At 35.3% G+C, this 27,823-nt stretch overlaps 1 protein-coding gene across 1 annotated transcript in view; it reads right to left on the reverse strand.

Moving 5' to 3' along the window:
• Window positions 1-11,554: 11,554 nt before the first annotated feature.
• LOC109059978 (gamma-aminobutyric acid receptor subunit gamma-3) overlaps window positions 11,555-27,823 on the reverse strand; it is a 112,557-nt gene continuing 96,288 nt past the window's right edge. Inside the window, 6 exon segments of the mRNA XM_042758513.1 lie at window positions 11,555-13,451; window positions 18,904-19,103; window positions 21,890-21,929; window positions 21,931-21,944; window positions 22,952-23,104; window positions 24,862-24,999. Coding sequence (XP_042614447.1) covers window positions 13,173-13,451; window positions 18,904-19,103; window positions 21,890-21,929; window positions 21,931-21,944; window positions 22,952-23,104; window positions 24,862-24,999 — 824 coding nt within the window. The 3' untranslated portion in view covers window positions 11,555-13,172.

A 27,823-nucleotide genomic window follows, 5' to 3' on the forward strand; every position in this document is an offset into this window, starting at 1 on the left:
CAGAAAAAATTATTTTGTGAGTCCTATTTTTAGTAGTTAGGTAAGGAGTGCCAAAACTGTACATATTTATTTAATTTTATTTTAAAGTTTTAGCACAGTCCTATGTAAATTTACAAGAAGTGATTTTTGAAAATTGAGCCTGACCAGATAATATATTTATATTTTTGTTCATTTGAACAGATATTTAAAGTTCGCGATCAGGACAGACATGTAGCAAACAATTTCCGCATTTTACTTAAAATTAACTTTTAAAGAATTTAATTAAACACTCTTATATTTAAAGACAAAATCTTCGTCAAATCATAAAAAAAAAAAAAAAAAAAAAAAACCTTTTTTCCCCCTCATTCTGCACTACTGTCTTCAGTGTTGCTTTTATTCACTTGTGAATCCCAGAAAAGTAGTGCGGAGCATATAGGACAGGATTTAAAAATGTGTCAGAGCTCATTAGTATCAGATCTCTGCATCCATTAGCCAGACCTGCCGATGGAATGCAAGAGATGAGAGGGTGCATCTAACAGAAGGTTTGGATGTAAGATATCCCTGCAGACATAATAAGAGTAATGGAGGGTGGGGAACGTTCATACTCTGTTTATAGGCTATAGTGATTCTCTGCCAAGAAGCCCGAGGTGATCCTGCTGCAGAAAGCCTACTGTACAATTGATTGTAAATACTTTGTGACAAGCAATTCTTTTTTTTTATTTATCCCTTTTTTTCATTCACTCCCAGACCCTACAGATATCACATACATGCTCTGTTTGTTTATTTATTTATTTTTAAGAAAGGTGGGTGTATTGTTGTATGTGCACTGTCCTGACAGTGGTTTTGTCCTTTTGCTTTTGTAAATTGGACTTCTCTTTCCTGGTGTAGACACATCTGGGCATGTCTCCATGGGAACACCCTCTATCTTGCTCCCACACCACCGTGTGGTGTCAGACTAAAGCAATCAATCTACCGATCCCATCAGGCTGAGGAGAAATCTGATCTATTAGGGAGCGCAAAGCAGAAATCCAACCTCAGGGTAGGTCTGTCAGTGTAGCCCTGGATAGTAGCAGAAGAGAGACTAAATCTAATAATTGAGACTGAAATGCCTCTTCATACCAGAAGGCATCGGCTGTCCTAGAGAGAGAGAGAGAAGGTGTTTAGAAAGATTAAACATCCTCTGTTTAGATCCTAACCACAGCCAAATATTATGCTACAGAAACAGAAAGCTTTTACCATTATAGTATGTAAGTTGTAGGTGTACTTTGCTCAGTGATTATGATTATCATCAGAAATCTTGTAAATAGTATTCTGCTCCTCTTTCTGTGGAACACAAAAGTAGAAACCCCTCCAGTGAGCTGTTAAACTCAAGAACCACTGTGACTGGATCAAAAGAATGATTTGTTCATTAATTCAGTTCTCAGGTTCAACTCATTCAGCTCAATTAGTGAGTTAAATCTGAGAAATGAATCACCGAATGAATTTTTTGTACAGGTCTGGTTCACAAATAAGACTGAACAAACTGATTAATTCACAAACTCACTGGTCACAGTAGGTTTTGAATTAGTTCACTGGAGATGAAGATTGTTTGTGAAGTTTGGTAATAATGATTTGTATGCACTACTTTTATGGTGCCTTTTCTGTTGTATTTTTTTTTATTTGTTTGTTAGTTCCACAAAAGAAAATAAGTCATACTGTGTTGACATAAACAACAGAAAATAATGATTAAATGTTAATGTTCATTTAATGAATGTTATTGAATGTTAATTTTTTTTGATGAACTGTTACTTTAAACAAGTAAACAAACTTAAACCTATCAAAATGTAATTTTACTTTTCATGTGTATGCTTCCTCTGTGAAGAAGCAATATCTTACATCCTATAAAAGATGAAAAGGTAATGGAGGCTAAAGAAAGCCATTTTACAGCTTTCTGGAGAGCCCACGGCGCACTGATGTATAAAGCCTGAAAAGATGCATTTCAGATGGACAGATTCCATTTAGGTTGCTCCTTACCTACTGAATAATGAGAAGTGGATGTCCAAAGACTTCATGATAGACTAACACTTTTCTGAATAAAAAATTAATTCACCTCCATTTTAAAATCAAAGGCCCCATTCATGTCTCAGGGAACTGGGTAGGATGTTGTGTCATGTTATATATACTCGGTACATTTACTAGCATTCCATCTTTCATTTTGAACTCTTCCAGCATTCGTCATGTATGTTCAACGCGCTATTGCAATCTGACACATTGTCAAAACAGAGCATACCTGGTTAGCTGAGTTATTGACTTTTATCCATAGTGACTTGAAGTCCAATAAATATAAGGAAAGGCCTCTAGGGTATAGGTTTAAATGGGGGCCTTAAAAGAATCATTCACTCAAAAAAGAAAATTAGCTAAAAATGGTCATTAATATGTTTTGAACTTCAAACTGATATTTCCATCTGAAATATGAGCTCTATATCTATAATATTTCTTTCTTCAGTGAAAACATTGTCTCGTCTGAATCAGGAGAAAAATATGCAAAGATTAAGCACTGCTGACAAGCAAAAACAGATGGCGAAGAGTTACATTTATTATGGATAATTTTCAAATAAACAATTCTTCTAAGTAGTTCATTATACGAACATTAGGCTTTTAGGCGGTTGCCAGGCAACATAGCAGTTTGGCACATTAATACAGAATGTGTTCACAGATGTGTGTGTGTGTTTGTGTGTTTTTTTTGGGGGGGGGGACTATTCATTTTTTTTTTTTTTTTGGAACTATTCATTAGAATTAGTGTTTTATGACAATTGCATGTGTACTTTCATTAGATGCTGTACTGTAATTAAATAAAAGTGTACAGAAATGGCAGAAATGTTCAGGTTAATGACAGTAAATCCTTACCCATGAAACTGCTGGTCTTAAAGTATATTGGAGAGTTGCACTGTTCCCAAAATGCCTGAAGACTTAGTGTCACTGTCAACCATATCAGAAGCCTGACAGTACGGCACCCCACAATTTCTCCAAACATACTCTGATGAGAAGAATACAGGTTTTAGAGGGCAAGTACCAAAGTGATGCTTCTTTTGATCAGAGCTGATAGAGGACTTTCTCGCTCTCGACTGCTATAATGACTTATTTGCATATCTATGACTTAAACATATTTCAATCACAAAGGCTTATCATTTATAAACATGTATCAAGTAATTGCAGGGAAGGGAAATGAGACTGGTTCTGCCTGAACCTAATTGGATTTCTTATCAGAAAATCGTGTATACAAAGAAACAATGCACTATTGTTGGCTTTGAAATTATGTACAGTTTGAACATCGTTAACCTTCTGAATCAGCCACTCTGTGTGAAGTATACAGTAGCATGAGACATCAATAAATGACTATTTTATCAAAGAAGTACTTCACTCCATAATGTGTAATATCTCATTTGATATTACCTGTTGATTATATACAGTGTCCCAGAATAGAATCCAGACACTTTTGAACACTTAAACAGATTCTGTCATCTTTTATTCACCCTCATGTTGTTCCAAACCCATAAGACTTTGGTTAGTCTTTGAAACACAAATAAGATTTTTAATGAAACCTAAAAGGTTTCTGTCCCTTTATTGAAAGTCCGGGTAACCAAAACCTAAAAGCCCCAAAAAGGTCATAAAGGCCTCATAAAATGAACTCATATTAATCAAGCAGTTTAATCCACTCCATTATTTAATTCTGTTCATATATAAATTCTCTAAAGATGAATTTAACAACACATGTAACCTGAGTGAGTTAATTAACTTTAAACAATTTAAATACATTTGACTTTGTATGGTACACTTTGTTTCTTCTTTTAAGGTTCATGAAGGTTCCACCTGAAAATCCCATGAGACATTTTACTGAAGATCCCAACTGCTGCCTCTTTGCCCTCTACTGGGAGTTTTACTGCAGAATGATCAATTGTCCTAAACTGAGCAAAAGAAAGTTGATAGACAATGATAGAGTTAGTTGGGTGGTTCATCATTGCTCACAATTCCCACCAAACCATTACAATCCAAAGTACACACACTGAAATGGTTCCATAAAGAACCTTTAACATCTGAAGAACATTTCTGTTTCATAAAAGGTTTTTTGTATCAAAATAAGGTTATTTGGATTATAAAAAGATAAGAAAGAGATGGTTATTTAAAGAACCTTTAACTGAATGGTACTTTGTGAAACCAAAAATGGTTCTTCTGTGACATCACTGTGAAGAACTTTTTGAAGCCCCTTTATTTCTAAGAGTGTAAGCAATTAAGAAAAACACTCAAGCATGTTGCTTATGTATTAAAAAGTGCAGCCATAACTTATTTCACTTACCATACATGTAATAATACACCTTTGTTGCTCCGTAGGTCAAGCTGTTCACATTAGTATTGACAGAGGAAAAACTTCTGGAGTCCTGAGAAAGCATTCTTTCTTTCTTTCTTTCTTTCTTTCTTTCTTTCTTTCTTTCTTTCTTTCTTTCTTTCTTTATTTCTAGAATCATTTCTGTGCTTTACCGCTTCAGTAATGACATTGCTTGTACAATCAACTTCCACTTCCACCTCCAACTCCAACTTGCTAATGCTGCACTAATCGGTGGCACTATTTTAGTTCAGTATAATGACTCTTTCAGAAATTATGAGTGAATTGAAATATTTCATGTAATGAAAACATTCCCGTCAAACAAAAAATTATTCTCGTCAAATCTTATTTTCAATAAAGCACAAAGCCTGCAATTTGAATGGGTCAGCAAATGTCTGCTCAAGCCTTTAGACATGTTTCTCAAAGAAGATGTCTCACAGGAAATTGATGTGCCTGTTCTGACTTTTCATGACATCACTTTTTTTCAATTTGCTCATTGTCTTCCCTGTTGCCTTGGTAACAATGTCTGGTTGAGACTTCACCAAATAGAAAAGGGTAGATATTGATTGTTTTTTCAAGTGTTGAAGCTTTAAAAATGTGTTAATAGTTTTTAAAATGTGGAGTACAGAACAACTCAATCCATTTGAAGCTTTTTTTCATTCACAAATAGACAGACATCCCAGCATGTGTGGCAATTAAAAAAAAAAAAAAACATCCTGTGTGACATTGGTTAGAGCAAATTTTTCTCTGGGTGGACAAATGTCATGTTTTCCTCCTTTAATAGATGTGACAGGAGAGGGACTCAAATGAAGGCTCTTAGTGCTGGAAAGCTAAGCAACTGTACTGTGAAAGGTTTCAAGGGATGGGAAGGAAGTGCAGTATAACCTTAATAGACGAGAGGCCTATAGCTCAGCTGTATCTGTGGAGCGTACACAATGCTGCACCATTTTTCATGAAGAGGCTTGTTGCTGCTGATGGACTTTCATCATGCTTTTCTATGGAGGCAGCATGCTTGGTTATGGGAAAGATGACAGACAGACCTTGACATTCTGTCCAGCTATATTCACAAACATCCATCACCCAATCTGGAAACCAGGCTTCATCAAAATATACAGCAGCATGTGTTAGAAGTCTGGAAGTGACAGCAGTGAAAATGATGTAGAGAGAATGACCAAATAATGTCACTGTTATTCTGAATCAAACGGATGAATTATAGAAATAACTGGGTCAGTGACAAATTAGGATATCTGAGATGATGAACAGGAGCAATCTTGATAATATGCAGTTATGTATTTTAAATTTGTTAGTTGCAAAGCCTTGAAATGTAAAACAACAACAACAACAAAACATTTATACAATTTTCAAAACCAATTTTGATATACAATATTGAGTATAACCAAGCGTATTCAAGCACTTGAATGTACACATCATAATAATAAAAAATAAGAAAATATTTGCATGTAAAAATATTTCATGGCAAAATATGTTTTAAAAATAAGAATGCATGAATCTTTCATATATATATAAAATATGAATATCTAAGATTAAAATTATGAAAAAATATATAATTGAAACAATCTACAGTATATCTTCACACTGCTTGTTTAGACCCCAATGAATTGGTGGATTTTTTTTCTAATAATAATAATAATAATAATAATAATAATAATAATAATAATAATAATAATACACACACATTTTCTGAAAAAGTGTTCAATGTAAAAGTCAATGTCAGTCATTCTTTAATGTATTTTAAGTAATTAACCCAAACGTAATAATATCAACTTATCAAACTTATTAAAGAGTTGTTGAAAATAGATAAGAAAATTTCAATGGATGTGTTAAGATATGCCTGAAGATGAAGACTAGTGCAATTATTTTTTAAAGAATCAATTTCATTAGAATGAACTTTCGCCAGAACACAGAATCAATTGAATCAAATGAAAGAGATACAATATTACTGTGTAGTACTGTCAGTACAATCAGGTAATTTGTCATAACAGTCATATTTATCTGCTATTTATGCATGGTCTCTGAACATTGATACATTGACTCAGTTGGAGTCGCTCTTTGTTCATTATATTGTTCATCAACATTCACAATATAATGAGCCCTTCTACATACAGTAGCACCATATTTTTCATTTGTCTGAAACCTATGCTTAGGTAGCAATTAGAGAATGCAGTTTTATATATCTATGAAAAAAAAAAAAATATTGCTGAGACATTGAACATACACCCTTGCTGCACCTGGGTTAGAAGGACATATGAATGTTTCATACTGAGTGCATACTTTAATAAAAAATGTATGTCGTTTTTCAGCGAACAAATGTTCCGCCCTGTTAAGTCTGTAAGCGAATGGCAAAGGTAAAAATTCACTAACCCCTAGAAAATCACTGCACTGTGTTCTGGGACAACAAAGACAAACTTCATAAAATAAAAGGCAAATGGAGAGTTAATAATTCATAATACTAGCCTACTGAAACTGTGAGATGAAAAGGGTTTTGGGGCAATTTAAATTTGTTTTTTAAACTTTATTTAGGTGTTATTAGGTTATGGACATGAAAAAAAATGCTTATGTAAAGCGATAAAATCATTTATAAATTCAAATGAATTCCCTGCAGGAACAGTGAGTGCACATATCAAAGGTTTGGAGTATGTGTGAGGTTAACACAAATTTACTGTTATTCTGAGATAGGAAGGACTTGACTTGTTAATATTGTTGCCTGAGGATATTTAAATTTCCCAAACAGTTTAGAATAACTTACAATTTTTGATTAATTCATTGCAAAAACGGCAAAAATTTGGATGGAATTGCGTTCAATAATGCAATGCAGTCTGATGGAGGATCAGGTTTTCTCATATTATAATGAATATGATGCAGCAGAGATCTGATCCTTGTCATTACAATGATGCAAGACACTTTATATTGCACATAGCTTTATTCTCTAAAGGTCTCTTGATTTTTTTATTATTCTTAATAAAATGGAAAATTGTGTCTTTTAAAAAAATAAAATGTCTGTTTTCAGACAGGTTTTCCTAAAACACTACTTCTTGCTTATTAAAATAGAATATAAATATTTGAACATACAAATGATCACCTTTAACTTTCAGGTTGCAGACAATGTCATTATCCCCTATGGTGCGTCATGAACATTCACATTTATCATGAAAACTTTCGAGAAAACCTGGAAATTAGGTGAGGGGTAACATTAACGAAAACTTAAATTAAAATTTGAAGCTAGTAATCTATTAAATATTATATTAAATACAAATCTCATTTAGGAATGTTGGTGGGAAAACATATCTGAGATATGTTGATGGTCCAATGTGATATAACCTCTGCAAAATCATCATTGGCAAGAGTTGAGTGATTATGTCAAACAGCATGTGAGTTAGACAAAGAGTTAAAATGTCTTTAAAAAGTAGGTCAGACACTCCAGTTCCAAATCAGTCATCTCTCATCTTTGGCTTCACTTCATTACACACAGAACGAAAAATGTTCCCATAGCAACCATTCCAAGTTTAGTGGTAGAGAGATACAGTCCTCATCAGAATAGAGGCAGGAAGAACATCTTTAAACAAAGCCAATTCCAGATGTTTAAATTAATTTTCATTTCTAATTCGCTTGCTACATTACATATTGTTTTTACTTAGACAGCAACAGCTATCTGTATAAACCGCAAGCTAAAATTCCATTCTAAAGAGAGACAGCCACAAATTAAATAAGCATGCGATGCTCAGCATTTTCAAACTGAAGCAATTTCTAGGGCCTATATAGGGTATAGTTAGTGAACCCTCTATAACATTTGTCATATTAAAAAATGCCATTTGATATTGCCTTTCCCTTTAAAAATATCATAAAAAGTGTGATTTAACAATGTAATATCATGCCCCTCCAGGGTTACTGAACTTTAGTTCGATAGTCTTTCAGATGAAATGTCAGATACATCATTATCTCTTATTTTGACGTCATGTATCATGCATTCATTTGCCCAGGGAATCTGATCTGTGACATTATAAATGTAGTCATCCACACGGCTCCCTGTGCATTTCATGAATACTATGTTTTCAAGGTTGGTAATGCTCAATTAATTATTTTGAGAGCACAGGGCTTTTGTGGATGCATATGCAACACTTACAGCATTAGCCTACTTTTAGATCCCCAGTTTTGCACACTTACTGCTTCTGATGTTTTCATTGTTTATTTTCTCTTTTAGAAAAGATGATTTTTTTCACTTTTATTTGTGCTTTGCTTTTAGCCAAGATGCAGTTTTATCTGTCAACTATACTGCTGAGTAAGCTGCACTGCATCGAGAACACATAAGAACGCAGATGCTGTTTTCTACCAGACAGTGTTTTTAAAGGAATAGATCACCCAAAAGGGACCATTACTTATTCACCCTCATGTAGTTACAAACCAGTATGGCCTTTATGCTTTAAAACATCAAACTGATTCAACTGATTCACTGAAAAGATTCAACTCAAAGGAACCAACATGAGGCTGAATCAATAATGACTATGAATATACATTTTTGAGTGCACTATCCCTTTAATCGGGTTGATAACACTGAATATGAACAATGGCTATTTTGATACTCAGGCACTGAGGCTGTTATCGACAGCTGCTGGAGCAGAAATCAATATGAAATCAACAAGAACATTCTCTTACATCAGTCTTACTGGACCATGTACAGTTAATTACAGTGTTCGATGAGATGGTAAAAAACAGACGAATGAATGAAAAGTCAAATCGTCCAGCTTGCCAAAGAAACTTGCTCCTACTTACAAAATACCTTTAATTTGTTGTAAATACATTGAACTAAGTCACTTATAAAGTGCAGGTAAGATTGCAGTGATATACAGAAATGGGAAAAAAGAAAACAAAATTTAATTTCACATCTTCTGATTCAACTCTGCACTGTACAATTCAATTATAAAAAGAACAACATTTATGAAAATAGCACAAGAAATAGAAATGAGTTTATAGACAGGCCAAAAACTCACAGAAACCCTCTATTACCAAATCCAAATGACAACCCCACTGACAACACTGCACATTGTGAGCACTCACAAACCATAGAAACATGAGAAATACACACCAAATTGTCATTTTAAACACAAAGCAATAATCTACAATAAAAGGTTGTGTGTTAATGTGAAAAAGAGCTGCACAATATGTGTCTGCATGACTGGGGCAATAGAGAAAAGAGTTTTTATTATTAATATTAATATCACTATCAGTACAGTGGTTATATTTTAAGACTATTCCCAAAAACAGTACCGGCCACTGACATTAATGTATTCAAAGATTGCTACTAATCTGACCACTTGAAACAAAAGGGGTTCGGACACTTTAAAATGTGAGGAATTACGGTGCAACTGACTGTACTGTAATGCACAAACAAATCCCAACAACATTATTGAGCAAAATGAATGATATGAATGGGGGAGGCATCTTCATAGCAGATCAGTGAATGAGATTTCTTTGGCATTCAGTCTTTAACAGTTGACCTGCAGTTTGAAGTTTTTATTACTTAAATGTAAATTCCAAGGATGTAAAAGAAAGTAAAATGAACTGATGACCGCTTTTAAACCAGATTTATCCAGTCTGCTCAGTGGCTGGAAGGATGCTATAGGGTACTGTGTCTTCAGTGAATACGTTATATCATTAAGGATAGCATATCCACCTTCTTAAAGGTCACTTGAATGTGTAATTTTTTTTCTCTTTGTGAAGAAAAACAAAACAAAAACAACTAAACACTGTATTCGTTGCACTGAAAAGACCCCCTGGCTTGAATGGTGAAGAACGATATCCAGTAGTGACAAAATATGACCAAATAAGCTTGAAATACATCAAGGGCTAATGCACAAGATTTTCTATTTCCTTCCTCAGAGTACTTCGTCACTGGAATTAATATCATTATTAGGCCACTATAAAAAGCAGTATAATTGGATTTAATTCCAGCATATGGCTTTAGGTAACTAACATGACTTTTTGGCAAAGTCTGATTCCTTGGGGGTGAAGAACAAAAACCGCTGCTCTCGAACAATGGTCAGTTTGAAGCTCTAGCACCACTATAAATGAACAGCTAATAATTATTGTACGTCAAACTAAATTAACAGCTGCAATAACAACGTTGAAGCACTCACAGATTATCATCAAACAGAATTGCGAACCAGGTCAACACCTTCAAGAAGCCACAAAAAAATAAAAAATAAAAATATATATAATAATAATATTAACATTATAGCAACATGAAATGCAAGAGTAGAATCGGCTTGGCAACAAATCACAGCACATTTCTGGTTATTCAGAACATCATTGACAGACTTCAAGACAATCCTTGAAAAGATTACCTTACAAAGATGCTTGGCACAAACTGAGTGCAAAGATGAATCAAATAAAAATGTGACTTCAAATATTAAAGTTCCAGAGAGCCCACACTGACAGATGGAAATACTTGATTGATTAAATGTTGATACCTTCTGTAGGTCAGGTGTATTAGAGCTGGTGCCAGAATGGTAGAATCCACAGCCCACCACATTGGTATCAGATGGAAAAATGCTCCATTATAAAGAAAGGGAAAAAAAAGAAAAAAAAAAAACCCTACAATCATTGAGGAAGAAAATAACAATAATATTGCCTCTGATGTGCATCTAGCATTAACATTTTATCCATGAGTCAACTGTGATAATGAAGATCATGACTACAAAATAATTAATCATAGTTCAGAAAAAAAAAAAAAAAAAAAAAAAAGAGTTTGAGATTGCCTCAATGTTTTCAGCTAGTGTGAATCCTTTGGTAATGACTATAATTTGAAGTAATCCTTCTGTCTTTCTTTAATGGATCATCTCACAGTATCTCTGTGCAGGTGACCCTAAGGCAACACAGTAACAACTCTTATTGTGAATTACAGTTCGGTAATGGACACAGTGATTATTAAGGGTTTCTTACCGCAGTGTGCTGAAGATTGTTTGGTAACACTTTACAACAAATTTCAATTCACTAACATTAACTAATGCATTAGGTAAAAACAACTAACAGTAAGATACACTTCCTGCATTTATTAATCCAAGTTCATTTTAATTTATACATATACATACAAATTACTTTTAACATTTCAAGTTGTATAATTTATATTGTTAATGTATAATGAATGAAAATGAATTAACAATAAACATCAGTTTATTTATAAATTGACATTATCCTAAATTAATAAATACTGTAAAAATGTTGTTCATTGTTACTTCAATGGTACAAATTGCATTAACTAATGTTAACCATTTGAAACCTATGTGTAAAGTGTTACTGATTGTTAGAATTTAATATTTTTCGGACACTCCTTTTTATTACTAAATGGATTTGTCACTCAAAAATAAATTAAGAAAATCTGCCAGTATCTACTCACCCTCATGTCGCTACAAACCTGTATGATTTTTCTTTTTTCAAAAAGTATTACCCAATTTCATTGCACGGAAAAGCACAGCCTTGACTATTGGAAAATCTAATGTATAGTAGATGAGAGTGAATAAAGGATGACAGAATTTTACTTTTTGAATGAACTATCCTATACAGTATATGCAGTGATTCGCAACCTGCACGTGTCAAATGTATTGCCACATCATAGGATGGGGCTGCAGATGTAAGTCCAAGATAGAAATAAAATCTGTAGATAATACAAATGTGCCTACAAAGATCCAGAGACACTCACTTTCCTTGATTTCATTTGGGTGGTTTTGATTTTGCTATGCTTGGTGTACACATGAATATTAACCACTGTGCCAACTCAGGCTGAACGGAAGGGTGAGATTCTATGGAACTTATGATCCATTCTATACATGCAATTTTTAACTAATAGATTGATGCTAATAGACTTTAGGCATTTATAAAATATAATATAATATATTAATTTAACCTTTAATTAACCTCTCTGTTGTGTGGAAAAATGTGCAATAAAAATCTAGGCAATAATGTAGGCAAACATTTGCAATCTACACTAATTAATATTCCAAATATTTTAAAATGGATCTACTCTCTTGCCATTATTGTGCTGATTCAGGGTACAGCTTAATACTATCATATAACATGCAGTGATGATGGGTTTAGACATGTTGAATGCATCAAAATAATGAGTGACTATAACTAAAGCTTGAATAAACTCCAAAATAAAAAATCAGCAGTCAGTCAAGACCAGATGATGTTCCTGCCATCATTTCTAAGATTTCTCTGCCTGATGGCTTCTCCTCCACTGGAAGGCACTATAGATGGCTCTGAAAGCTGTGCTTACATGAAAGCCAATCTGGTTTTGACTGATGGCTAGATGACAGTGAACAATATACTAGGGTAGATGAAAAGTCAGAGGGTCACATGCTATGCAAGGCATTTTTTTTCTCACGCTGTCTTGGCCTAAGGATTATTCGCAACTTGACTCCTTACAGCTGCTCTCACCCATAAAAAGACGAGATTGTGTGAGAGGAACATTGTGAATCTTTTTTTTTTCCTGGTACCTGAAGAACAGAAGGCAAAGATCTCTGCCAGAGAACTGCAACCACTTAAAGAGCTTGTGGCAATATTCTTCTTGCCCATATAAAAACAGCCTGGTTTTAAGGGTTTTCATGTATCTTCTGTAGCTTTCGGTTCCTGTAGCATTGTCTAATTTTCATCTCCTACTGGAGAAGTCCTTGAATCTCCACAGCTCAACTCTGATGACCAGTATCCGCTCTTTTTTTTTTTTACAGTACCTTGAAAATTCTTGGTTCAGTCTGTTCTTTGTGTCTGCTCTGACAGAACCAAAAGTCAAGTTCTTTGCGTAGTGAGGTGTGTGGGACTGCTAAAGATACAAGTAGCCTACCCAGTAGACAACATTGAATAAAAGGAAAGAGGTGGGAAAGAAGACACGAGAGTATGCATCGAGTTCCAAAATGTCTATATGCACACGGCCCTTTCGCCATGCTCCATCTTTGCACTCTTCATAGCAGCAGAAGAAACTCTGGCAGTCTTTTCCATCCAGGCACTCATAAACACAGGCATCATCAAACTCCTGCCAGTACATGGAGTTGTTGAGTGTGATAACTGTGGGAGGAGGACCCACATCCAGTACAGAGTAGTTCTGTTGGACAAAAACAACATCCTTTTAGAATTTGAAGTACTCTTGTTGTGCAATACGCATGTAAAATTTTGTGTGACTGGAAATCATCAATGGAGTCATACATTTGGATGTGTTTTGCATGTACTATACACAAAATTTCATCCAAAAGGATTGAAAGTTTAGTTGAAGTGTATGCTTGTCCATGTAATCTATGTCTTTAGCAAACAAATCCTTCAGAGTGGGCTGTCAATCAAAACATAAGATCATGATGGCTTCTAAGAGATTCCCACTCACTTGAACTAACAGTGTTCACTCCAGTGGACAAGTCAATTGCAGCATCAATCTCTTACAAGCAGGTACAATGATCTTAAAATCTGAGTGTGGTTGTCTAAATCCTTCAACTAAACGCTTTTAGACCACACAACGAAAACTCTCCAACAGTTATTCATCTCATTATTGTGACATAACTAGCAAGGCATGATAATTACAGCACTGAATGATAATCTATGTGAGATCACCTATAGGGTAATATTTGTTTTGTGTAAAATTGCTATGGTAATTATCCATGCTTCTCAGCAGAGATAAGATCTAATCAAAATGAGTGATCGGTGAGCGAGTGGGAAAATTTCACCAGCAGAGACTGCCACTCTAGAAACAATGAATATAAAGTAATGCTCAACCATGATTTAGCATCATATTATACACATAGACAAAAACTAACAATGTCATCCTAATGAAATCATATTTCCATACCATACCATAATGAGAGATCACCTATATCAAACACATGGGAAAAGTGACTTTTGTCTGTTTACACTGGATAGTAATAATACATCACTATATTGTGAGGAAAGTATAAAGTATAATGATAGATTCTGTCTGAAAAGGCATTAGCACACTTAATAGATATTTCATGTATTTGAAAGGGAAAAGAAGTGTTCCCTTTCAGTCAGTCACGTTTGACATTATGTCAACATTAGGGATCTCACCTAGGAGTCCCAATCATCTCTGAGTAATAAAAAACAAGACAATGAACACTGGTGAGTGGAATTTGCATGCCCAACCACTATCTCCTACACACGGGTATATACTGTAAGAGGGCGGTGTGCTTCCACTCATTCAGATTTTTGCTTCGGAGCTGAGTGGTTCTCCGTGTTAGAGCGATCACTCTCCCATTCATCTCTAAAAGAGAAAAAGAGAAGCGAAAACTCACTTGCTACTGGTGATTCTGATGGTGCATTCAGCAGTTTCGCCGGTGTTTGGCACAGAGGAGTGCAGCAATCCCCCCCTGGGAGCTTCAGCAAATAAAAGAGCAGTTTTCCCTAAAAAGAGCAACATGGCGGTGAGAGTCTTCTTAAAGATGTCTCTTCGTCCCTGCGTTTCTGGATGCATTCATTTTTTGGCCTCATCTGATGGCCACGTTTGCTGTCTTGTGTGTATGATAAGCATGCTAAGACTGCGTTTGTGGTTGGTTTATGTTCTTGCTGCTAGAGTACAATCACGACTTCCATGCATGCCTCCCGTCCTGGGTCGGTGAGCTGATGTCAGCTTTTGGTGCTCAGACCCTTCCACCCTGCATGCGATGGGGTCAAAATACATCAGGCCAAAGCACTATATTGCATGGGGGTAGTTCTGAGCTGGGGTTGATGCAGGAACTGTGCACGGTGACCAACTTTGCCTCTGGGTGAATAAGGTCACAGCACGGATGCTTAGCCAGGCGATGTCCACTTTGGTGGTCCAGGAGTGCCATCTCTGGCTGAACCTTGAGGTGATGTGCGATGCTGACAAAGTGCACTTTCTTGATGCTCCTATCTTCCAATCCGGCCTTTTCGGTGACACTGTCATAGCTTTCAGACAGACTGAAAACAGACGGAGGCCATCAAACACATCTTGCCTCGGTGTGTAACCACTACCACCAGGCTGCTGAGGGATGGTCCCCAGTCTGTTAGTTTCCAAAAGTATCCCCCTGTGGTTTCTTCATCTGCTTTGGCATGGCATCAGCTGCAACTTTGGGCCACCCATAGGAAAGCCTGTGCCCCAGGCAGCCGCTAAGCTCTCCAAACAGAGAGCAAAGCGACCCTGAGAAAGAAGAGACTGCTTTTTCCCAGGAGGTGGTGAATACACTGCTCTTCCCCCTCTGGAGGAGGCCCAGGGAGAGAGTCTTCTGTTTCATTCTGTTCCACCGTTGATCACCGGAGTCAGTCAAGCTTAAGATCCTGTCTCTTAAGACAGCGCTTCTGAATGCACACACCTCCAAAAAGAGGATGTAGGACCTGGAGGATACTCTCACGTTATCCTGAGACCACGGCGTGGATAAACACCCAAAATTCCCCCCACTCCTTTCCAGGACCAGGTGGTGAACTTGCAAGTGCTTCCTTTGGAGAAGGCAGATCTCTTTTGCAGACATCTGTAGAGCTGCGGACTGGGCGACACCTAACACCTTGTTAGGTTTTATAGCCTCTGGGTTGAACCGGTTTCTTCTTGTGTGTTGGGTACTAACATGTAGGTGGCAGGAAGACCAGCTCGGAAGAGTCATCTCTCCAGCCATGTTACTCACCTGACGTACCCTGGACTGAGCATCCTTCAACCCCCATCGGCTGCCAGGCTCGGTGGAGGAGCCTGACGCCAGGTTCAGTACTTGTGTTTGCTTGCCCCTTCGGTCAGCCCCTGTACTGATTCCCTTCTGGTAATCCCATGTGTGTTTTCTTTCATGGTACAGTTTCCCTGTTAGTAAATCCGTGTCTTCCCTTGACATAATTACTTCTGTTTTGTCTCTGCTTTGTTAGTAGTTCCTCCCCTTTTCAGGCTTTCGAAGTGACTTAAGTCATATGTAGTACAGCCCTGCCGGTCAGTCCATATTGGTACTCTCCCACATGATACCTCCCTTTGGGCAGGATGAGATCTCCATAGTGTCCTTCTCCGCATAGTCTAAGGCAAGCTTCCCTAGTGTAATACAACTGGTCACAGCTGGAATTGAGCCCTCTTTCTTTACTCTGGGTAAAGGAACAGCAGCTGTGACCTACCTCGCTGTGAATACTGTCTTTTCAGTCCCCTTCCAGAATGAAAGACTACTGGGCTCATGATGGGGCACTGGGTAGGTTTTGACTCGGGATGCCAATTGTTACTTGGCATGTGAAAGCTTGTCTATATCTGCATCTCCAACCCTCGTAACACAGTTCAGTGTTTGTGGCATTTTCAATAGGGACCCCTAACATCACTGGTGATGTAAAGTCTTGGTTACGTATGTAACTCTCTTTCCCTGAAGGAGGGAACGGAGACTTCACATCCCTCCTGCCACAACCTTGAACTACACTGCTGAATGGCACCTCCTCAGCACAACCTGAATGAGTGGATGCGCGCTGCCCTCTTATTTACCCGTGTGTACGGGGAAGTGGCTGGGCATGCAAATTCCACTTGCCAATGTTCATTGGCCTGTTATTTACTACTCAGAGGTGATTGGGACTCATAAGATGTCAGTGTTGATGTAATGTCTCTGTCATTACGTACATAACCCTCATTCCCTTCACCCCAAAGAAGGCTGTGAAAATTAATCTGCATTGTTAATCCTTTTGATCTTTTATTTAAAAAAATTCTCAAAAATCTAACCTTTCAGTGGATAATAAGAATTTAAAATGGGGGGACATATCATTATGAAATAAATGTTTTTCTCTAATACACATTGGCCACAATTAACGGCACCCTTTTATTCAGTACTTTTTGAAACCTTTATTTGCCAGTTTAACAGCTCTAAATTTTCTCCTATAATGCCTGATGAGGTTAGAGAACACCTGGCAAGAGATCAGAGACCATTCCTTCATCCAGAATTTCTCCAGACCCTTCAGATTCCCAGCTCCATGTTGGTGCTTCTCCTCTTCAGATCACCACACTCATTTTCTATAGGGTTCAGGTCAGAGGACTGGAATGGCCATAGCAGAAGCTTGGTTTTGTTCTCAGTGACCCATTTTTGTGTTGTTTTTGAGGTGTGTGTTTGGATTATTGTCCGGTTGGAAGATCCAAACGTGGCCCATTATAAGATTTCTAACAGAGTCAGTCACTTATTGCTTTTTTTATCTGTTGGTATTTGATAGAATCCATGATGCCATGTATCTAAACAAGATGTCCAGGACCTCCATCAGAAATATAGGCCCACAACATCAAAAATACAGCTGTATATTTCATTGTACACATGGGGTACTTTTTATCCCTGTGTTCACCAAACCCATCTTGAGTGTTTGCTGCTAAAAAGTTCATTTTTTAGTTTCATCTGACTATAGAAGCCAGTCCCGTTTGAAGTTCCAATTGTGTCTGATAACTGAATATGCTGGAGTTTGTTTTTGGATGAGCGAGGAGAATTTTTCTTGAAACCCTCCCAAACAACATGTGGTGATGTAGGTGCTGTTTGACAATTATTATTTTTTTTGTTAGGTTTTCTGACCCGAGACTATTTTCTGCAATTCTCCAGCTGTTGTCCTTGTAGAGTCTTTAGCCACTCAAATTCTCCTTTTCACTGTGCATTAGGACGATATAGACACACATCCTCTTCCAGGCAGTTTCGTAACATTTTCTGTTAATTGGAAATTCTTAATTATTGCCCTGATGGTGGAAATGGGAATTTTCACTGCTCAAGCTCTTTTCTTAAAGCCACTTCACTAATTTCTGAAGCTCAATAATCTTTTGCTGCACATCAGAAATGTATTCTTTGGTTTTTCTCATTGTAGTGGATGATTAAGGGGATTTGGGCTTTGTTTTCCCTCATTTTTATATTTCTGTAAAACAGGAAGTCATGGCTGCATAATTTCATATTCATAATCACCCTGGAGTGCTTAAAATTGTGAATATGAATGGGAATATATACTTCAGAGATATTTTACTCATAAGAATTTCTAGGGATGCCAATAATTGTGTCCAATGTGTATTTGAGAAAAACATTTATTTCATAATGATATGTATCCCCATTTTAAATTCTAATTATCCAATGAAAGGTTAGATTTTTGTGATTTTGTTAAATAAAAGATCAAAAGGATTAACAATGCAGATTAATTTTCACAGCCTTCTTTGATCATATTTACCAAGGGAGCCTTTAAATCTGTTAAATTGAAATTGTGCTAATATTTCACAATATTACTGTTTCTACTGCATTTTTTATCAAATAAATGCAGCCTTGGTATGCAAAAGACAAAAGCATTTTAAAAATCTTTTATACCCCTAACTTTTAAATAGAAGTGCTAAACCGTACTATTTCTACTTCAATGCCTCTTGTATCATTCCACTCTTTCTCTCATTTCAAGCCAAAGCATACTGATGGCAAATCCAAATGACTAGCTGACTGTATTAAAAATGGCATTGGAAGATTTCAGTATTCATTTTAGTATAAATATTGGACATGAAATCTTTGAAAAGAGTTGAAATGAAAACATCCATAGCTATGCATAGCTTTCTCCTAACTTTGATTAATGCAGAACATTGTGCTCACCAATCTTTTCGTCTTGTTGCAGGTTGGTCTGCGCGCACTGTAGGAGTAATAATTGAGTGTGGCATACTCCATGAGAGCCGCAAAAACAAACAGGAAACAGACAGTGACGAAAAGATCCATTGCTGTGACGTACGAGACCCTGGGTAGTGATGTCCGTGCCACTGTGCTCAGCGTTGTCATGGTTAATACCGTTGTTATTCCTGCACAACCAAAAGATATTAGATTGAAAACCTGGTAACAAGGGAATGCCTGCTAATGAAAAATATGAGCTAAACCATCTAAAGTGTATGCTGACATTGTTAGCATGTGTAAAATGTAGTTTGATATCTCTGCTGAATACAAAACACTGTTATTTTTTGGCTCTAAGCAAATTATGTGATGCCATTTCGCTGAGCAGACATTATTAAGTTCCATCTAAGACTCCATTGCTCGGGTTGCAGTTGGACAGGTTTAATGGAATAGCTCTGCTCTAAAACCTAGTAAGCTGCCTCACTAGGCTGCCTATCTAGTGCCTATCTAGACTTGAAATGCTCTATAAAGGCAGGATTTTAAAAAAGGCAATATGAGGGAAACTGAAGTAATGCAATACTTTAACACTACAATAAATCACCATTATTATTTTTAACAGAAAAAAACAACAACAACACTATTATACGCCTTTAATGTTGTTTTTGTCTTTCAGTCTGACACCTGTCCAGATGCCGAAGTCAGTCTGCTGTATTTGATAGGAACAGAGACACCTGCAAATAAAAAAATAAAAAAAATGCCACCCACACAAACACTTAGAATCTCAGAAGCGTGTAGACATTCTTAGCTCTACTCTTGCGTTGACATTTAGAGTTGCCTCAGAGAACCAGTGACTGTGCTCCTGTTTTGCAAGGGTTTCTATGGCAACAAGCAAGCTTCATCTATTTCAGACAGAAATTTTGCACTCCATTCCTTTTTGCTCTGCCGTTGCTGGCCACAGTGATTACCTTCACCTGTTAGACTGACTTCCCCTGATACAGTAGCTCTTAGTTAAATGACTGCCTGCCTGAGTCAGAAAAGCCTGTGAATGAAATATGCATTTCAAAATGGCACTCTTTCCTGAACTGCTTGGCTCCATTTTAGCCTCATTAGTTCTCTTGTCTGTTTTTGCAATGGATAAGAATGACATAACAACTCTCTGAATGTTGAAATGACTGTAATGCTGTATTTCCTGTACTTATCAATGATGGTACCCAGGGTGGGTGGGAAGAGCAGAATGATCGTAGACTGCCTGTTTGGTGTATTTAGTACTTCTCTGCTCTCCCCCTACTAAATTCCCCTGTTTTCCGATCTTTTCCAACTATTAATTTTGCATATCATTTTATTATTATTAAAAGAACACTTAAAACTGTTTAAAAGTTTGGGGTATATAAGAAGGGCGAATGAAGTTTCTTATGATCAACAAGGCTGAATTTATTTGATTCAAAAAATACAGAAAAACAGTAATATTGTGAAGTATTATTACAATAAAATCACTTTTCTATTTGAATAAATGTTACAATTTTATCATTTGATGGAATTTTTTTTCTTGTAAGTAAAAATTTTCAACACCATTTATTGGAAAAAGGAATATGTTGTAACATTATAAATGTCTTTACTGTCAGTTTTGGTTAGCTGAATTCATCTTTGCTGATTAAATGCATTAAATATCTTAATGACCCCAATCTTTTGATCAGTAGTGTATTTTTATTATGTTTTTTTATTTATTTTATATATCTAATTCTATTTATTTATTTTAAGAATTTTGAATTTTAATGAAAGAGTGTCAAACTGTGTGGAAGATACTGATGTTAAAAAAATTCTACATGGACTGACCTATAAAATTACATTGATTTCTATAACTTAATATAGTCATGTAGATTTTTTCATATTAAATAATACATGCTACATACAAAGTAACAGACACTCAATTTTAATTAATATGTCTCACTATTTTAGTTTAACCCACTAGCAAATATATACTGTACAGTATTAAGCAAATAGACATTTTTTTTTTTTTTTTTTTTTTTTTTTTTTGAATGGGCATGCTAATGCCCCTACGCATAGAGAGGAGAATGCAGAAGAAACTGACTGCTGAGAGGAAGCTATTATAGTAGAAAAGGGAGGTCCGAATCCCTATTATTACCTATTGCACATAAGAGTGACTGTTTCGGTGCCCACATACTTTTTGGCCATATATTTAACATGTTCATTTACATGTCTTCAAAGACTGACTGACCACCCTATACTTGACACCTCTCTATTTTTCTAGGTTCATCCCTTTCTAACCTGAAATTTCCATGTCAGTAAGCCCAAGCCCCCTCTCTCTCCAACATTTTATCTTGGCTGCCTTTCTCTCTGGACTTCATCAATCAACTGGACGCCTGTAAAGCAAATCTCTACTTTTTCCTCCTACCCCCTTTCTTTGCATTGATGGTGTAATGACTTCTTTTGTCAGACAGATTAATTGCATTCATCCTTCTTTTTCTTCTCAGAATATGTTGCAGTTTATATCTTTTCTTCCAAACATAGATTGAGCAGGGCTCGGGCCCCTTCTTTCCATTTTCTTAGCATTTAGCTATAGGATCAGTATAGATAACCAATTTATGTCTATCTAGGATCCTTTTTTTTTTTTATGACCGTCACTGATCTTGCTTGTTAGAGAATACTCATTCAGTGGGAACACAGTCTTAGGCCACACTGATCTGTGGTGTGTTCAGAGATAATCAAACAAGACAGACTAAGAGTGGCAAGCTAATCAAGCTACATCATGAGACCGATTAAAAGTTGTCTAAATTATGCTGCATGATAAATGCAATATCTCTCATTGAACAACATGAGGATACATTAAAAAAGAAATAACATGATCTAAACAAAGCCATTAAAAAAAAAAAAAAACCTACAGATATGACTAAAGTTAGTTGACTAAATAAATAAATAAATATGGAAAATGAAAAAAGAAAAAAAAAAGACAAATTACCTTGACAAAAGTAACATTTACCAGGACAGGACATGGACTTAATCAAAGCAGGAAACTATAAAGAAATGAGTAAAGCCAACAAAAAAGCAGATGAAGCGCTTTCATGAAACATAAAAGAATGTGAACAAATACACACAGTAAAAAGAAAACAGAGATTTTCCATTTATAAAAACACATATATAATGAAATATAAAGACAAATACTTTACTGTAACTGTTATTCATTCTCATAATATGTGAACTTGGTTAATAAATAAAACAAAACATTTATTCAATGAATAGTTCACCCAAAAATGAAAATTTCCTCACCCTCAGGCCATCCAAGATGCAGATGAGTTTGTTCCTTCATCAGATTTGAAGAAATGTAGTATTACATCACTTGTTCACCAATGAGAGTTTAAACAGCTGATAAAAAATCACTTCCTCATTTCCTTGTTGCCCTCTCACATCAAAATCCTCTGATATCTTTGTTTAGAACTTTTCTGGATTTTTTTACTTGTAAATCATGCTTGATCTGGAGCTTGATCTCCTGATTCAGACAAGACAACTTTTTCACTGGATAAAACAATATCATGGACAAAGGACTTTTGTCTGAAGCGATGTTCTGAAGTAAAAAAAAAAAAAAAAAAAAAAAATTCTTTTTGATGGATTTATTACAAACACAGCTTTTTGCTTCACAAGATGGTAACTGATAATTCAGTTGTCTGGATTATTTGTGGATTATTGTGATATTTTACCAGCTGTTTGGACTCCCATTCAGAGCAGATGATTCACTGATGATTGAGTGATTTAATGCTACAGAAAATTTCTCCAAATCTGTTTCCGATGAAAAAAAAAAATAAAAAAATAAAAATAAATTATGATTAATTCTGATGAAGAAAAAACTCATCTTGATTTTATTTTATTTTTTTGGATGAATTATTCCCTTAATCATCACAATTTTCATCACAAACAGTGTCTTTTATACTGCCTATTTAAGGTAACAAACAAACAAACAAACAACTATCAAGTTGCACATGAATAAATCACACAAGGGTTAGGTGTCTGTATTTACTGCATGTACCTAGTGCTGTTCTGGCTGGAGTTGCATCTTTTTTGATCCAAAAGGAGACCCAAGAGAGAACCACAGTAAGTATGCAGGGGATGTAGGTCTGAATTGTGAAGTACCCCATTCTTCTGCTTAGGTCAAAATATACACTCATCACTACATAGTCACCTGGATAGAGAGAGAGAGAGAGAGAGAGAGAAAAGGAAAAAAAAGATGGTGCAGATGAAACAAAAATAAATAAATAATAATAATAATAATAATAAAAAACCTCTCAGATAATGGTTTAAATGACTAAACTTCAAGTACACATGTATTGACAAACGGAGTATAATAATTCTGAAATGTGAAGCACTTATTGCCTTTATATTTTCTTTGAAAAGCCTTCCTGTCGGTTTTTATTTGTATATTTCTTTGTAAGAGGCTGGCCATAACCTTGAATATAACCTGGTAGGCTGGCATTCACTCTGATTTAATTATAATGTTTTATAATTTTCTCCCTTCTTTTATTGACACTTTATATCTAGATATAAAGTGTCAAGGCTATTTTCAAGAGTTCAGATTAGGGACATGCTGTATTTAAAAAGTATAGAAAAATGCTAAATGTAAACTCTCTCAATTCAACAGATTGTAGAACTATGTTTTTAGCAATGCTAATATACAGATAGCATTGTACTTGCACGTCTGATGTTTTGAAATGTTTGAAATCATCTTGCTTCTTTCATGTTGCACTGTTATTGTAATCTTTGTCTTTCAATCATTATTACTGTTTTGTCTGGAAGCCTAAACAAAACCTTTTCACTTTTCATTGCAGCCTACATAAGTTTTTTCCCCCCTTCATACAGTGATAAACATGTTTCTATCCATTTTCACAGGTTGAGAATAAATAGTGTGTGAAATGATTGAAAGAATAGAAAAAATAAACTCTACTGTCTTTTGATGTTTTCCCATATATTGCAAATCATTTTTCCATGCTGTGCTGTAGTTCTCACACATAGACCTATTGTACTGCAAATCTTAAAATTGATAACCATGTTTCAAGATGACCAAATCAGCTTTTCTAGGTTGTAGTTCATGCCTTCATGGGAACACTTCTGTATCTAACATTAATTTGTTGATATCATCTGTATCTTAAAAAGTGTATTTAGACTTGATGCACTGTTTATTTTTCTGACACGTCACAGCCCTTTGAAAGTATCTCTCTCTAAAAATATGAAACATTACTATATAACTTTGATTCAATACAACTTCAATATAACACTGATTTGCACCAAAAAACAAACAAACAAAAAAAACAAAAAAAAAAACAAACAAAAAACAACCTACTCTCTACCATCCTAGTGTTATAGATTTGGTATTTGAATATGAGGGTATAAGATTTCTATTTGAGTCCATTGACCACGTTCATGCTAAGAGTTACTAAGCCCTGAGAAAATGTCATCCAATAGTGCATGTACAGTAGTGCTTTAACTGAAGTGACATTTCAACTGCTTACAATCCTCTGACCCAGAGTTTTCAATCTTAATGGCAGCCCATTAAGTTACCGCAGGGGTAACATATTAGAAAGACTTATATAAATTTCGATAAATTTAATGTCAAGAGAAACAACCTCATCTATCATCTTCAGCTGATCTGGATGCTTTTATTAAGCGTAAATTCATCATTCACAGTATTTCTGATTTTACTCTATTTTTGATCAAATAAATGCAGCCGTTTTGAGCCTGTTTTTCAAAACATAAATAAAAATAAATAAATAAAAAATAGCTGACGCCACACTTTTGAACCGTCTAACAATTCTATTTATCAATAGGCAATAAATGATCATACATTATTTACTATCAAACTCTTATTAGAGCCAATCAATAAAGCAAAAAAAAAAAAAAAAACTAAAGAAAAACAACAACAACAACAACAACAAAAACAATTACCTGCAGTTGTCTTAATTATGTCTGTGGTGTTTCTTAGGCCCATGAAGTCGAACTGGTAAAGTCTCCATGACTTCTGATCAGCCGCCTGCACCGAATTCTTTCTCCACTTGTAAATCATTTCATCTCGTGGGTATCCATCTGTAATTACACAGATCATAAGCCAGTGACCCTTAGCGCCCCCTTCACTTATGATGGATGCCTGAGTGCAGCCCAGTGTCAGGCATTGAACTGCAGCATTTGTCTCTAGCCCAGAGCATGCTAATAAAACGGACATCACACAAGGCGCAAGGAAGACAAAGGCAGAGAGAGAGAACAAGTAAATGAGAAGTTTGGTTCAATTATACACAGCATCCATCTTAATGCTGACACACAACCTTGAGATGTATGTCTCTCATGTACAACCAAGAGATTTTAAACGGCAGTCCCTTGGGTCTTTGGAACTTTAATCCTAGAAATGATCCCTGATGCTGCTCTTACATTGATTATCCATGTCTCGTAAGTATGGCTAAGTGGATGATATTTCACACTCTTTTTAAAATTCTGCCTTGAAGGGATAGTTCACCCAGAAATTACAATTTTGTCTTCATTTACTCACCCTTGTATCAGTGCAAAACATTATGACTTTCTTTCACAAAAAGACTGATTTCAATGGGATAAAACAAAAAAATACAGTCTTCTGACTGATAGAGATAGAGTCTTCTGAAGCCAGACAATATTTTTCTGAACGAAACAGACAGAAATTTAAATCATTATTCACTAAATAGCATGATAAGCGTCTCTTCTTGGCAATTTAATGAGAAAAGAAGTTTAATTTTGGGGGAACTGTCCCTTTAAGCAGCAAGAAGTCATTTATGTTGTACAATGTCCAAGGATGTATTAAAGATTTGCTGTAATTTCTTAAAGGGGTGGTTGAGTGCGATTTCACTTTTTTAACGTTAGTTATTGTGTAATATTCCTGTTTGAGCATAAACAATATCTGCAAAGTTGCGAAGCTGAAAGGTCAATGCCAACGGAGATATCCGTCTTTTAAATTTCTGGCAGTTTAATGACTACAAAAACGGCTGGTAGGGACTATAACAAGTTACTTCCTGGGTTTGTGACCTACAGTACCAAACCCAGATAAACACTGCCCTAGGAACAACGCAGCAAAGGGGGTGAGGCCATGCTGCGCTGCTTTAGAGAAGAGGAAGAGAAAACTAGAGGTACACATAAAAATCGATTCATATATTAATTGCGATTCTGTTTTCAAATGATTCAAATGGATTCACAAAATATCAAAATAAATTTTCTAAAGCATCCCACCCCACCCCGAACATAGATGTGAAAAAGCACTATTCAGAATTAAATTGTTAACACAGATCTAAATGGTTGAACACAGATCTAAGGTTGACCTCTTTCTAAAGAAGACAATCAGCAGATTATTGCAAAAGTCATTTCAAAAATCATAAAAAAAATTAAACTATAAAAAGTTATAAAAGTTTGTATTTACTGTTAAGAAAATGTACTGTATAATTTTTATATTTTAAACTATTTAAAATAAATATTTTACAAAAAAGTTTTCAATCCAAACTTGCTGTAAAATTATAAGCCATATGTCTAAAGTTGTGTTCCAAATTTGAAGTTGATATTAAAAAAGGGGGTTCATATGTAATTTTGTTTAGGCTTTATACCAAAAACACCCACAGGGTGACACCCAAACTCTTTGAATTTTTTGGATGCATTTTTTCTGTCACAAATATTTAAATTTCACTCTCAGCATTACTTCTATCACCAAATATGAAATCTTGAGACTTGGACCTTCCCAACGATATGTATTTTGTCATGATTATAAAAAGTTTTGATTATAAAAGACCGTAATCCATTTTGTAGTATGACTCCTCCCACTAAGGAGGAGGAGATTGCTAAAACACTTAAATTTCCATGGTAATGCAATGTCTGATTTTTAAAATGGTTTTCACATGATGAATTTTGAGGTTTTAAGCTTTCAAATGATAGAAAAATTATTTTTATTTAAAAAAACAAAACAAAAATTACTAAAACATTACATTTAACATTTACATTTATATTTAATAATTTAGCAGATGCTTTTATCCAAAGAGACTTACAAATGAGAACAATAGAAGCAATCAGACCAGCGAGAGAACAACAACAGTATACAAGTGCCATGACAAGTCTCAGTTAGTCTAGCACAGAACATGTACAGTAGCTGTTTTTTTTTCCAAGAATAAAATAGAATAGAATAGAAAAGAAAAGGAAAAATAATTTTTGTGACAAAGGTCAGAACTCCTGTTATTATGTGGATGCTTTCCAACGATATATAGTTTGTCATGACAAAATTAGGATTTAATTGTAATATACTGAAGTAAACTTAGGCGTCCCGTGGGGGCACCTGTTGGACATCCATTAAATTCACAAACCAATTAATTAGCACTAGCAAGAACAGTAAACTATAGAGATGTGTAGGGTTAAAGAAATTGAAGGTAAAACAAAAAACAAAAACAACAACAAAAAACACTTTATTAATTGGCACAGAAATAAACTGAAAAATCCTTGTCCTCACCCTGGGTAAATCCCATTGTGCCATCCCTGTGAACTGTGAGAAATAATTAGTAGTGTATTGTATAGAGTTTACAACTTCTTGGCTCAATCAGTCATAAAGAGGTTGCAAAGGATCAGCAAAATAGTTTCAATTAAAATTCTGTGTACACAATAGTAAAATAGATGCAGCCTCCATAGATGTATTTTAGGGGTACCAGGGGACCAGAGCTGAAATTGTATTACCATTGATTGAGTGTCTTAATTTTTTTTTTGTATTATTGTTTGGTAGAATAACAAACAATAGTTATAACTAAAATAATAATAAAAAAAAGAAAAGTGTTATATAGGTCCAAATGAATACTCATCAGCTGCCAAATTCAAAATAAAAATAGGCTTTGGCAAGTAAATAAATTTAATTAATAGT

Source organism: Cyprinus carpio, chromosome A6 (genome assembly GCF_018340385.1).
Source record: "Cyprinus carpio isolate SPL01 chromosome A6, ASM1834038v1, whole genome shotgun sequence".
In the NCBI taxonomy this organism is placed as follows: Eukaryota; Metazoa; Chordata; class Actinopteri; order Cypriniformes; family Cyprinidae; genus Cyprinus; species Cyprinus carpio.